The sequence below is a fragment of the Sphaerodactylus townsendi genome, linkage group LG08, assembly GCF_021028975.2.
Source record: "Sphaerodactylus townsendi isolate TG3544 linkage group LG08, MPM_Stown_v2.3, whole genome shotgun sequence".
NCBI classification, from domain to species: Eukaryota; Metazoa; Chordata; class Lepidosauria; order Squamata; family Sphaerodactylidae; genus Sphaerodactylus; species Sphaerodactylus townsendi.
The window spans coordinates 63,683,930-63,698,495 of NC_059432.1; the positions used below are offsets into that span (position 1 = coordinate 63,683,930).

At 40.5% G+C, this 14,566-nt stretch overlaps 1 protein-coding gene across 1 annotated transcript in view; it reads left to right on the plus strand.

Annotated features, from left to right (window-relative positions):
* Window positions 1-14,566, plus strand: part of LOC125438020 (solute carrier family 2, facilitated glucose transporter member 9-like) — a 32,671-nt gene that overhangs the window by 2,824 nt on the left and 15,281 nt on the right. Inside the window, exons 2-4 of the mRNA XM_048506154.1 lie at window positions 7,030-7,128; window positions 9,561-9,721; window positions 10,541-10,665. Coding sequence (XP_048362111.1) covers window positions 7,030-7,128; window positions 9,561-9,721; window positions 10,541-10,665 — 385 coding nt within the window. The remainder of the gene's footprint in view (window positions 1-7,029; window positions 7,129-9,560; window positions 9,722-10,540; window positions 10,666-14,566) is intronic.

Below are 14,566 nucleotides of genomic sequence, written 5' to 3' on the forward strand. Positions count from 1 at the left end.
GTTGGCCAACAGCATCTCCCAACAAAATGCAGCATCTCCTCATCTCCCAGGCACCTCCCAGACTCCTGCTGGCAATCCTACAAACACCCCACCTTAACCCTAGGTTCTCTTACTATATTGTCACTAATTTAGGTGCTGGAGTGAATAAAAAGTCAGTGTGAATGTAATGGCTAAAATAAAAAGAATACTGGCAAGTCAGGTTTGAATCCCCATTCTGTTGTGGAAGCAACACTGGGTGACTTTGGACCAGTCACATTCAGCCTAACCTATTTCAGAGAGAATCCAAAAAGAACAATACGGTGTGCTGAACACTTGACAAAAAAAAAAGTAAACCACTATGTCATAGCTGCTCACAAACATAACTAAATAGCAGTGATCTGTGTTTTAGTAAATGATAAAGTGCAAAATAGTGACCAGCAGCAGTGGCGTAGGAGGTTAAGAGCTCGTGTATCTAATCTGGAGGAACTGGGTTTGATTCCCTGCTCTGCCGCCTGAGCTGTGGAGGCTTATCTGGGGAATTCAGATTAGCCTGTGCACTCCCACACACGCCAGCTGGGTGACCTTGGGCTAGTCACAGCTTCTCGGAGCTCTCTCAGCCCCACCTACCTCACAGGGTGTTTGTTGTGAGGGGGGAAGGGCAAGGAGATTGTCAGCCCCTTTGAGTCTCCTGCAAGAGAGAAAGGAGGGATATAAATCCAAACTCCTCCTCCTCCTCCTCCTCCTCCTCTTCTTCTTCTTCTTCTTCTTCAAAATGCACATCTATCTATCTATTTATCAGCAGAAATCATTTCCACATAATGTAGCAGGTCAGTAAACCAGTCTCAGTACTGCATCATAGACTCCATGTATTATAAGTCCTGCAATGAGTAAGAATGTATAACACAGTCAATAAGATATCCAAACCTTTAAAAACATATGAAACTCATTATGCAGGTACTGCCAGACGTTCTTTCTTGTAAGTAGAATTCAACAGAAGAAATCAATCTGCTGGTTTAAAGATGATCCAGAGAGAGACACGATTCTCCCGGGCAGTTGGCAATCACAGGAAGAACACGATCTGTTCTAAACCAGCATTTTCGTGATATCTTCTTTAGTTCTAATATAAAGTTAGCCTCATTGCATAGGGGATCCGATAATACAAATATAATACAATAATAAATACTATGATAGCTCAATAAATACTATAAATACAATAAATGTGATGTATGCATAAAAGATATTAAAATTCTATTTCACAGTCACGGCCGGATCTACATTTTGAAGAAGGGCAATAGTGCAGAATGATGCCCTCCTATATTATATACATTTTCCTGTATATATGCATGTATAATCAACATATCTAACCAACAACTCTTATAAATGATACAATAAGTTATGCTGATCTGTATAAAATGGTACTGAATAATGAGACTTTACATTATTTTATCTATCATGTTGAATGTTACCTCAGCCCCTCTGCACACATAAAAACCCAACCCAAGAAGAAAGTTTTTCAGCCTAGTCTTTTCACAGCCTTTTTTTGAAAATATAGGACACATAATCTTGACATGGGAGATATCAAATGCACCTCATGCTTGTTTGCAGCCTGAAGTACTGGTCAAGAAAAACTTATAATAATTATGCTGCTAGAAGCTAAAATGACTAAACTGAAGCTACTGTATTTTAGTCACTGGAAAAGACTCACTGAAAGAAAAAGACAATAATGCTAGGAAAAGTTGAAAATAGTAGGAAAAGAGAAAGGTCCACCATGAGGTGGATTGACTCAATAAAGAAAACTACATGCCTCAGACTGCATGACCTGAGCAAGGCTGTTAATATTTGGTTTTATTACTGACATAACATCCTCTGCATAATGTTTCACTTTACAATTTTCTTTTTCTTTTATTCCAGAGATCTTTATGTCTTCATGAATTAAGTGTGAAATACATTTTTTAGTCTTTCAGGCATGATTGTTGTGAAGATTTTATAATCCATGGTTAGTTTGGTCTTTATATGATTGTGGTAATAATGGGTAATTCCTTTTTTATATATTAAAGTTATATTTGCTTGTCGAAGGCTTTCACGGCCGGACTCAACTGATTGTTGGGGGGTTTCTGGGCTGTGTGGCCGTAATCTGGTAGATCACACTCCTCTCTGTGGTACACCTCTGAAGATACCAGCCACAGATGCAGGCAAAATGTTAGGAACAAGATCTACCAGACCACTGCCACACAGCCCGGAAAGCCCACAACAACCAGTTATATTTGCTTCTTGTCAAGTTGGTGCTATATTCTTTTTCTCTTACATTTCATTCATTAGTCTTTGTAAGAGCATTGTTAATATTTCTTCAAAGCATTTATAATAAGTTGCTGTCAGACGGTGCAGTGCTTTGCCTTTCTTGAGTTTTTTATAGCATGATTGATTTCTTGTATTACTTGGTTTAGAATTCTTCTGTGCTCAGATGCATATCTTTCAATTGGTACTTCTGTAAAATATTTCTCCATGCCTTCCCCATCTATAGAATCTTGTAAATAAAGATTTAAAATGATATTATTTATGTATTGCTCTGCATGAACTACTTAATTTCCTTTCTTAATCCCAGGTATCCTTCTTTTTTCTCTTTCTTATACAATATGCTAAATCTTCCAGATTAATCTGGGCATTCAAAATCACTTTGTTTTGATTTTTTTAAAAAAATTCTGTGTTTTTTCTACTTCTAACAAATCCAATTGATTCTTTAGTTACTTCAATTCCTTCCGCTTTTTCTTATTGCCAGTAGTTTTATGGTCTTGTTCTAAAATCTTCATTTTGTCTATTATTTTCTTTATCAATCTTTGTTTCTCTTCTTTTTAGCAGCTTTTGCTAATAAAATTCCTCTGATGGAGGCCTTACTAGCCTCCCATACTGTTGTTGCAGTAGTTTCAGCGTTGTTATTAATGCTGAAATAATCCATCAAATCTCTCTTGTATTTCTGTATTATCACATCTTGTAATAATAATGTATTATTTAGTGTCCATATATTTTTTCTTTCTTGTTGCAATTTTTCCAGATTAACTCAACTGGATTATGATCAGACGCTCACTCCTTCAGTTACATTTTACACCATATGCAAGGAGATCTAAGGATCTTAATTCCAACTCAAATGGGCTCCATTTAGCCAAATTGGCCCTTCTACACAACAAATTCTGGCTAAATGGATTAATTAAGTTTCCAAATTCACTTTTATCTCTTCTCATGGTTGCAGTGTAATAGATTATATACTCGTGTCTCCACACTTGTTAGCCAATCTCCAAGCCTTTAGGATAGGGGATTCTATGATCAGCGATCACCTCCCACTCATCCTCTCCCTCGCAGAGACCTCTACTGCCACAGTTTCAAACCATAAAGTAATTAGCACTACTCCCACAATAAGATGGTCAATCCAAACATGTAATAAAACCAAGGAAGCGCTAAGCAACACCACCTGCAAGTTTCTAGGCTCCTCAGTAGTTAATGCAGATAATGTTAGCAGTAGTATAGGAAACTATGAAAAACTTGTTACATATTTGGTGTCCCTTTTAGGGGAACCAAGAAGGAAGGGGAATCTCAAAGGCAGAGATTGGTTTGACACGGAGTGTAAATATTTGAATCAACAGATCCGGATCATATACAACAGATTTAGGGTCTCCAAGGCCAAATTCCCACCTCCTGAATTGCTTAGTCTCAAACAGACTTTACGCAACCTCATTAAAATAAAACATCAAGAGTCAATAAAGCGCAACTGGGAGCAACTACTATATGCCAACCTATCCAATAACACAAAACAATTCTGGCAATTAACAAATAGGGGCACGTGTCAAAATCTCCCAATAGCAGCTGACATCACCCCTTCATTATGGCAAAAACACTACTCTGGAATTCTCTATACCGACCAAGAGATTGACCAAAGCTCTAGCATGAGCCCAGTCGAGGATTTGCCTGAATGGGCCCCAGTTAACAGGCAAGAGGTTATTGAATTAATTTACCAACTAAAGTCTGGGAAAGCAGCTGGCCCTGATATCATTGTAGCAGAGATGTTAAAAACTGATCCAGACTGGTGGGCTCCAGTGCTGGCCTCATTATTTACATGCATCAACAAATCTTTAATGATTCCCAAGGACTGGTTAAAGGCGATCGTTGTACCCCTCTACAAAAAAGGAGACCCCCAGTGTCCCTCTAATTATAGGCCGATCAGCCTTTTATCTATCGTAGGCAAATTGTATGCTAACTATTTACTGAAAAAATTAAAGAGCTGGACAGACCAACATCAGCTACTCGGCCCAGAGCAAATCGGGTTTCGTGCAGGTAATTCCATTCTAGATCACTGTCTAATTCTCCAACATCTTGCAAGTAAATATGTAGGCACAAGGAAAAGCAAGCTTTATGCTGCTTTTCTAGATTTGAAGGGTGCCTTTGACTCGGTAGATAGGGAACTTTTATGGTATAAATTAAAATCCCTAAACATGGAACAGAGACTTTTAGCTCTAATTAAAGCGTTCCACACGAATACAACTTGCCAAATAAGAACTCCAAGAGATGGCACGTTAACAGAATCAATTAAGGTTAACAAAGGGGTTAAACAAGGTTGCCCTCTGGCACCCAGTCTATTTTGTCTATTTCTTCATGACTTCCCTGCAACCTTAACTAAAATTGATGGCCATCCACCACGTTTAGGTTCCCTACAAATATCTACCCTGCTCTATGCAGATGACGCTGTTCTTTTGTCATCTTCCCAAGTAGGCTTAAAACGCCTACTAAACTGCAGTGCAGATTACTGTCATGTAAATAAGCTGACGCTCAATTATGACAAGTCAAAAGTTATGATCTTTGCAAAATCTAGGCGTAAATATAGCTGGAAAGTGAACAACCATGTCCTAGAGCAAGTAAGCCAGTTTAGATATCTAGGGCTCCTATTCAGCTACAACCTATCTTGGGTCCCCCACAGCAAACAAGTAGAGAACAAAGCTAAGGTGAACGTTGCAGCGATTCTTCTATTCTAAAGGACACCAATTTGTCCCCGCTGCACTGAAAATCTTCAATGCAAAGATAATCCCTCAGCTATTATACGGAGCCCCAATATGGATTACCCAAATTAAATCACCTTTCGAGTCAGTACAGGCATACTTTTTGCGAAGAATTTTAGGGTCACCAAGGTGTGTCCCATATGACACCCTACGTAGAGAAACTGGACAAAATAGCATGGAATTGATGGCATGGACAAGAACATTTAAGTACTGGACCCAAATTCATTTTGAGCCCAAACCAAATAGCTTTATACATCAACTCTTATCAGAATCTGCTTCTGTGAAATGGTTGGCTGGCATAGATAAGAAACTTAACAACATGGGCTCAACAGCCGACCAGTTCCAAACTATGTCTGCCATCAGAATTCATAATGAAATCAAGTCTGTTTTAGTTGAAAGAGAGAAACTGGAAATGGTGCGGGGGGGGGGGGAGCTGCTCTCCACAGGCCTTGGGAATTGTCCGATCAGACCATTGTGCCAACTATTTGTACATTTTGTACAATCCCAAACAACGCAGAGCGTACACTTTGGCTCGTTTTAACGCTCTGCCTAACACTATGACTCTTGGCAGGTATAATAACACTCTATATGAGAACAGGTTATGCCAATGTAATATGGCCATTGTTGAGACTGTTCAACATGTACTATTGGAATGTCCAATGTACGAGTCGTTACGCTCTATATTCATCTGTCCATTGATAGAGAGCTCAAACGATGTCAGGCTACCATCTACTATGGATTTTCTACTCAACGGTTCCTGTGATCTCGTATGTGAGAATGTTGCGAGTTTTTTGAGGAACTATTTGGTCAGGCGCAATCATTGCCTACATAGTAGTAACGGCTAAATTATTTTATGTGTGCGTGAATGTTGTGAATGTTCAACGTTGTTTTTAATGTATTTTAATATTTTAATGTCTCAGTTAGTAGATAAATGCCCCTTTTTACTAACTCTGTAATTTATAATGCCAATAAAGGCTTTGGAATTGGAATTGGATTATGATCTGCCAAAGTTTTTGGTAAGATTTTTGCTTTCCCAGCTTCAGTAATTAACATTTTTTTGATATCCATTACATGTCTATTCTTGAATATGATTTGTGTCTATCAGAAAAATATGTAAAATCTTTTTTTACCAGGAAAAGTGTTCATCAGAAATCTTCCACTTTTAAAATTCCCATATGTTTGAAATATCTGTATTTCTCCCCCCTCTGTTGCAAGTGGGTTTTTTCTTTGATGTATTATGATTGTATCCTTCAGTTTTTACAAGTAAAGTCAACTAATATATCGCATGTTGGTTTATTCTGGGTTGTGTGTTTCAAATTGATTCTAAAAGATTGTTTAATTTCTGGGAAATCGCACTGCAACTTCAAAAAAATCTTGAATTAATTTTTGAAATCCTTTCTTGAAGACCAAATCTCCAAATTCTTCCAGTGTTCTTCAAAAACCTGCATTGTTGCTTCTGAGTTTAAATTTAACATTTCAATCCTTTGAGTTCCATAAACAGCTTGCTTGTAGGTCTTGTACAAAGTCAATTTCTTTTTGTTTATCTTTGATTCCTTGTTGTTTGGCTTTCATTTCTTGACTATCCAGATTATTTTCTTGAATTTGTTGGCTTATTTCCTGCAATCCAGATGCCCAGTTATTTTTTTATGTCTTTCTTTATTTCAACAAAATTCTCTTGTGTTCTTTTGTTTGTTTGCTATAGTTTAGCTAAGAGGGTTTTCTTTTTTGTTTTATTCCTAGCAAGTTTGATTGAGCTCAAATTCCTTAGCACATCAGCCACTTTAATTCTCAGCAAACATAGTCAAGATTGGTCTGTAAACTGCTATTTTCTATTCTTCTGTGAATCCTTGTAGCTCGTGATTCTTGCCTCCTGGAATTTCAGAACTTTTTTTTCACCATCAATGTTGGTAGCTTATCAACCTAAGACAACTCTTGAGAGTAAGATGAGATATTTGGATTTTCCCTGGTCCATTTCCATCCCTTTCTAATGTGTTTCTGTCCCTCCCAGCACCTCACTTTCCCTCTGATGGCTGCTACACTCTTGTCATCCTTTGGATCTTCCATGCTGTATGGTTACAATCTGGCTGTGGTAAACTCTCCAGCCACGGTAAGATATTTTTTCTCTTTCTTAGTCTTTTGGGCAGCTTGATGAAATCAAGGAGGCTACTGTACAAAACTCCAAGTTAGGCATATTAATAGATGAAGTATCCTGATACTAGATCTATTAAAAGAATTCTCTCTGAATTGATGCCATTTATGAGGAACACTGTCTGAGAGAAAGCATTGTATAGAGGCCTATTTTTAATTTTTTCCAAAGTCCAGGGTAACAGTTTGCTGTGGGGCACTGAAGGGATGAGGGACTGCCCTTCCATCCACTATGCCAGTGGTGGAGAACCTATGGCACGGGTGCCAGAGGTGGCACTCAGAGCCCTCTGTGTGGGCACGCGCAAACAGAGTCCCCCTACACACATCTAGGCTGGCCTGGGCTCGATTATTAGCATTAAACTTAAGACCTAGTTTTGGGGAAGCAGTGTAGGTAACCCTGTTAAGCGCTGTTAAATCCCACTGATTTTCATGGGAAGAACTAAAGCACGATCCTTTACCTGGGAGTAAGCTCGGTTGGTGGCAATGGGGCTTGCTTCTAAACTAAAACCTCAGTATTCAGGTTAAATTGCCGTGTCGGCACTTTGCGATAAATAAGTGGGTTTTGGGTTGCAATCTGGGCACTCGGTCTCGAAAAGGTTCGCCATCACTGCACTATGCATATTTCTCATTAAGGGATTTACAAGAAGTACCTGCCTTTGGTCCAGCATATGCTGCCAGAAGCTCTTATCAGCTCCACTATGATTAGCATCTGAATATCTCTGCTTATTCAGCCAGTCCTCCTTCAGACAAGGCCTTTTCAACTGTGGCACCTCAACTGTGAAACTCTCTTCTTACAGAGATCTGCCTGGCATTAAATTGCTGCCTGGCATTTAATTTGCCAGTTAATTACATTTTTATGTCCCCAGCATTTCTGATTATTTTTGCTGTTGCCATTCCACTTATGCTCTTGGTAGCACTGAAGGAATACTATTTTTATGTTATGGGACTTTGTTTAGTAGTCAACTGCTGCTTTAAAATGAACTGAATTATACACTGTTTCTAAGCTGCTGTGAGTGTGTTTTGGTCTTCTGTTGTATTGTCTTTGCAGTGTCCTAATTGTTTTTGATTGTTGGAAGCTGCCTCAGGAGTGGAAGCTAAGAGTGCAGGGGGTCAGTGCTTTAAAGAAATAAAATGCAATGGCTAGCCCTTTAATAGCTCCAAATGAACATTCCATCCTGCCCCCCAGTTAGAATAGTGCACTTTTCCCAGTGGGGGAGGGGTGTAGAGAATGGAAGAGGAGCTACTAATTGTTTGGATCTATTCATTTGCTTAAAACCACACACCTGTGAAATAGATAATACAGTATTCTATCATTAAGGCAGAGCTAAAATAAAGCTCCTCAATGCAATTGCGGGTGCGGGGAGGCTGATTTAAGTCTGGTATGTGGCCACATAACCTGAGCGGACTGTGCTGGAGAGAACTCGCCACACAGGAATGGAATATCAGGTGAAACAACTTCAGATTTCTAGAAGTTCTACAATTATTCCCATTGTTACTTCACTGTATTCTGAGATTAACAAGAAGTTTTATACCAAATCACATCTCTCGTTTGCTTTGGTTTGCAGCTTTCACGCTGAAATAGTGTGTCACATTTTGGTCTGATATGGATGTTTTAAAAAATGAGACTCAAATGCCAAATAATTAACCACTGTCTAAATTTCAGGCCTAGGACTGTCAGGTTGCCTGCCATAGTTGACAGTCTCTTGCCCTCAGGGTTTGTGCTCACATTGCACTTGATGGAGCAGCAGGAGCTAAATGAGGTGGGCGGGGGGGGGGGGGGGGGGCAGGCAGCCTGTCATATCATGGCATCATTTCCAGTTTCAGACCTGAACGTGATATCGTGGTATTGTGCAACGCTCTAGATTTTCCCAAATCTCCACGACAAAACCAATAGAGATTGTGAAAATCTGAGAACATCATCTTTATGATGTCTCTTCCAGGTGCAAAACTGAAAGTGATGTCAGGATGTTTAAGACACTTTTTTTGAAGTCTCTGCCTGCTTGTTGTTCCAGAGCGTTGCCAGCTGGGGAGCTGTCAACTCTACTGTGGTGCCATTTGAACTCTCCTGGCCCCTACTCTAGAGTGGCCCTAGACTTCATAACAGAGGCACAATCTCCTCTAATTCTGTCCTGGGATACCAGAAACAGTGCTCAGTTGAAATGAAAAACATGCGTACCTACACATACACACATATGCTTCATAGAGCCTCCAGCTCTGCCCAGAAACTCTATCTTGATTAGGAAGCGCTGAACTCTCATCTTTACCTATTCATCCTGGTTGCCACACTCCATTCCTAACATCATGAGACTCCATGATGAGGTGAACGTAGAGCTAGAACTCACTGAAATTTCTGACATTCACCTCCTCTCCATGTTGCATCTTTCTTCCTTGCAGCACATCAAAGCCTTCTATAATGCCACTTGGTCCCAGCGATATGGACAGGGCCTGACCCAGGGCACACTCACCCTCATGTACTCCCTGACTGTCTCAGTCTTTGCCCTGGGAGGCCTAGTGGGGTCCTTCCCTGTTGGAATGTTGGTCACCCGATACGGCAGGTAAGAACAGTGCCAACCAAGCAGTGATTCTGCAATCATAGGACTAGAGAAGGGTGAGCAGATTCTGACAATAATTTGAGGGAAAGTGAGAATTCTTATGGGTGTCAGCAATGTGTTAGGGACCAAATGGGGATCCTGAGGAAGAAGAAAAAGCTAAAACTGACTGGAAAGATGTCATCAAGACAGACACATTGGAATTTGGAAGGTGAGGAGTTAAAAATCACAAGAGGTTCACATTTTGGTACATAAAGAGCAGTTTTCCAATTATGGTCTGAATCCTCCTCACATCAGCCTACAGTAATAGTGGCATCCTGTATCTCCTCTCTGTCAGTCTATATTTGTAAAAGTCTGAAATCAAGATAAAATTAAAGTTGTCAAAACCCACACACTCTTTTCACTGGCTATCAGTTTGTGTCATGGATTTGAGTTTGGACTGTTGCCACTTTTCACTTGTACAAAACCAATTATCATGTTATAGCAAATATCCCTACCACTATTCAGACTCTGAACATCACAGCTATCCAGCTCACTGGAAAATCACTCAGTGACATATTTTTTTATCTGGCTATTCCATTCTTGCTTACATATAAAAACGATTCCCAAAGGAATTGAGAAAAGGAAGAAGATCGTGGCTACGTTTGGATGTCAAGGAGGACAGATGACACTGTAACAGTGTCACACAATGGCAGCTGTGTTTTATGGTACAGTGGGAAAACTAGGGTTTGGAACAGCAGTTAGAGAAATGTAAGAGGAGAACACTCTGGTAGGATTCAAGATTTTCTAACCTTAAAATATCTCATTCAATGTCCTCTCAAACAGGAATGGGACCTTGATACGGAGCAACCTCCTTGTCTTTTTGGCTGGTGTGCTAATGGGGTTAAGCCGATACGTGGAATCACCTGAGATGGTCATCATTGGGCGTTTCATTACTGGGGTTCACTCTGGTAAGTTGTTATTGTCAGCAAGAACACCCAGATTCAAATAAATAAACAGATGCTACTTTCTCATCATATATGGGGGGAAGTTCAGGGCTGCAGCACATGAGACATGCAGCTCCACCAATGTTCAAGCCTGTTTCTCACAAACAGTAGATGAGGAAGTACGGTAAACCTGTTGCTGGCCTGCAAGGATGGGTTCACATTAGTGAGGTTTGCTCCACATTAAAAAAAAAATTCAGATAAGCATCTAGCATGTCAGAGTTCTATTCTAACACTCTTGGAACAAAGCCAAAGCCAAGATGGCATCAGAGTCAGGCGTTTGGGAGCAAGCTCCAAGGAAATTCTTTTATTGTAAATTAAAATCAGCCTTACAGGAATGAGATTAACACCATTCACTCAGGGAAGTGAAGCTATAACGTCCAATAGAGCTTAGAACGTAGAAATGCTGGCGACCTACAGATGAGTTGAGGAGCAATTTTAAAATCGAACCAGGACTGAATCGCCTCTCCAAGAGCTGTTGGCACGTTGCGAACTGAGAAGCGAAAGCCCCATTGACTCAACGATGCTGGGAGCGTGAGAGCACGAGGCTATGGAGACTGAAGCAGCTGCTCTCAGTTAGCAGTGGAAGTAATTACACCGGAAGCCAGAGTTGGAGTGAAGGCTGGAGCAGGATCCGTGAGAACACGCTAGGGAGCCTGCTGTGAAAAACCCAAAAGGTCATCCCGAGCATCTTGAGTAGTTTGGGTAGCCAGAACAGCAGAAATCCAGAATTGCTTGAATGTCCCCAATGAAGCTGGCAGAGGTATAGCAAAGGGGGAAAGTGTCCAGTGCACTGGTGCATCCTCCGCTCCCGTCCCACCCTGGAACGCCCCCGGAATGCCACTGGAACGCCCTCACCACAAACCCACAGGGGTGCACGCCTGGTGCATTGTGCACCCCCTCGCCCCCTTGGAGCTACGCCTCTGGAGCTGGGAGAATGGCAGACTGAACCTGTGGAACAGCAGCTTAAAATTGCATTGTTTACAGGTCTGTAAGAGTGGAGAGAGAAACAACCAGAGAAACAATTAGAAGAGCCGGCCAAATCAACAGCTTCCAGGACAGTAACAAAATTTTTCAATGCTTGGACTAGACCCGTGGTGGCGAACCTTTGGCACTCCAGATGTTATGGACTACAATTCCCGTCAGCCCCTGCCAGCATGGCCAATTGTAGGGGCTGTTGGGAATTGTAGTCCATAACATCTGGAGTGCCAAAGCTTCGCCACCACTGGACTAGACCATCCAGGGCTCTTGTGCCCACCAGAACTTGGGTTAAACACCTGGAGAACACAGAGTACTAAGTTTCCCGATGTGAGAACTGAGGAAAGAGGAGCCAGCAAGAACTCATGTCCGGAGCAGATCAAGTGTTGTTGTCAGCAAGAACACCTGGATTCAAATTACCACCAAAGACTCCCTCTATAACAGCATTGAGAGTATAGTGATTATTGACACTGAAGGGATGGTGTGTTGAATAGAAGATTAGAGGAATCATTATTGCTTGGGGATAGGGCGGTATACTAAATTTAATAAATAATAATAATAATAATAATAATAATAATAATATATAATAATAATAATAATAATAAGTAGCCCATTGATAATTTTTCCATTATTACAGTGTATTGATCCTATTAATTAGTTGTACCAAGTGGGGGGCTGTCTCATAGGGTCTTTAGGGATGGGTATCGGTGGGAATACATCCTGGAATTCTTAACCTGGCTTGGCAACAGTACATGTGAAAAGGATCTCGGAGCCTTAGTAGACCGCAAAGTGAAAATGAGTCAGCAATGTGATGTGGCAGCCAGGAAAGCCAATGCAATTCTGGGCTGCTTCAACAGGAATGTAGTGTCTAGATCGAGGGACATAATAGTACCTCACTATTCTGCATTGGTCAGACCCCCTGGGTATGCAATTCAAAAACAACATTGACAAGTTGGAATGGGTCCAGAGAAAGGCACCAAAATGGTAAAAGGTCTGGAATCCATGCCCTACAAGGAGAGACTTCAGGAGCTGGGTATGTTTAGTCTTGAGAAGAGAAGGTTAAGGAGTGATATAATAGCCATGTTTCAATATTTGAAAGGATATCGTGTTGAAGAGAGAGCAAGCTTGTTTTCTGCTGTTCCAGAGAATAGGACAAGGAGTAATTGATTCAAGGTACAGGAAAAGAGATTTTACCTGAACATTAGGAAGAACTTTCTGACAGTAAGGGCTGTTCAGTAGTGGAATCCACTTCCTTGGAATGTGGTGGAGTCTCCTTCTTCAGAAGCTTTTAAATAGGGGCTGAATGGCCATCTGTGGGGAGTGCTTTGATTGTGTATTCCTGCATGGCAGGAGGTTGAACATGCTGGCCCTTGTGGTCTCTTCCACTATGATTCTAGGCACAGACAGACTGCACAGATACGCAGACTGATCACTTGGGTAGATAGAGTTTGATGTTACTATATTTAATGTAGTATTGTATATAGTAAAGTTCTACAAAACAACTAACTCACATCTGCCAATCCATTACAGTACAACAAAAGGATAAGGACACAGAAGTTTCTACTGCATATACTTTTCTCTCTGATGCAAAGTGAGTTGCTTGTATAAAGGAAGCTTCTAAAGAAGCAAGATGTCAGCTGAAGAAGCCTCTGTCAGCACCTTTAACCCAGCGATGACTGTTTCAGTGAACGGGAGTGCAGAACAAACCCCAAACCAATACACCCTGGCAAGCAGTCCCTCTCTACCTGCTCTCCCTCTGTTGGATGAGTGATTTTTTTTTAATCTGGCAATTTTGTATAATGCATGTCCTTGCTACTCAGAATCTCTCCGATGTGATAGAGCAAGATCCCTATGAGTTGGTACTGTTTAAAATGGCTAATTCCAAAGCATGCTATCTCCTGGCTTCAACAACAAGGGATGCCCTTATTATGAGCTGAAAATCTGCTTGTGATCTTTGAAAAGGCTTGAAAGAAAAATTATATGGAAAATCAGTTAAGAAAATAAGACTTCTGAAAAGAAAGTTTACAGTACAAGAATGAAAGAAGGGGGCAGTTTGAATGAGCATGTAAAATGGGTGGTTTCTATGGTTATGCAAACCAGGGAAGCTGGAAACGTTTTGGAGGATGAAGATGTGATTTCTGTACTCCTCGGGTCTTTGCTTGAAAGTTTTGAAAACCAAGTTTCTGGGCTTGAGGCCAGAGAGTCATTGGATCTGAATTATGTTCTGAATTATCTAAGAGGTACAGATGTGACAAAAGACTTCCCTGTGCTTAGACTGATCATGCCAGTGAAGTAATTTGGAAGAAGGGGACATTTGGCTAAATATTGTTGTGAAAGAAAATCAGCTGGGAGTGGCAGAAGGGAAGAATCAAGTAGCGCATATGGAAGGGGTGATGTTAATAAAACTTTAGTGGTAAAGTCAGAGAAAAAGAGAAAGTTAAAGAAAAGGAGCAAAGAAAAGTTGTGCATACATGATTACAAATGCAAAAGTGAAGTGTATTTATTTCTTTTGGATTCTTGAACTTTTTACTATGATTGCAATAATGAAAAATATTTTATTGAATTGAAAGAAAGTGAAGGAGAGAAACTTTTGCAAGCTGATGGTAAACCACTGAAAATATATGGAAAGGATACTGTGAGAATTGATGTTTTGAGTTCTACTGGAGAGACAGTACAGTATGACCTAATAGAGGCACTGTATGCACCTGATGAAAATGAAATTTTAATATCAGTGCTTAGATTGCTGAATGGTAGAAACAAGATTATAATGGGGTGTTGTGTGGTTTCCAGGCTGTATGGCCATGTTCTAATAGCATTTTCTCCTGACGTTTCACCTGCATCTGTGGCTGGCATCTTCAGAGGATTATAATGGTTGGAGAAATATGTTGCA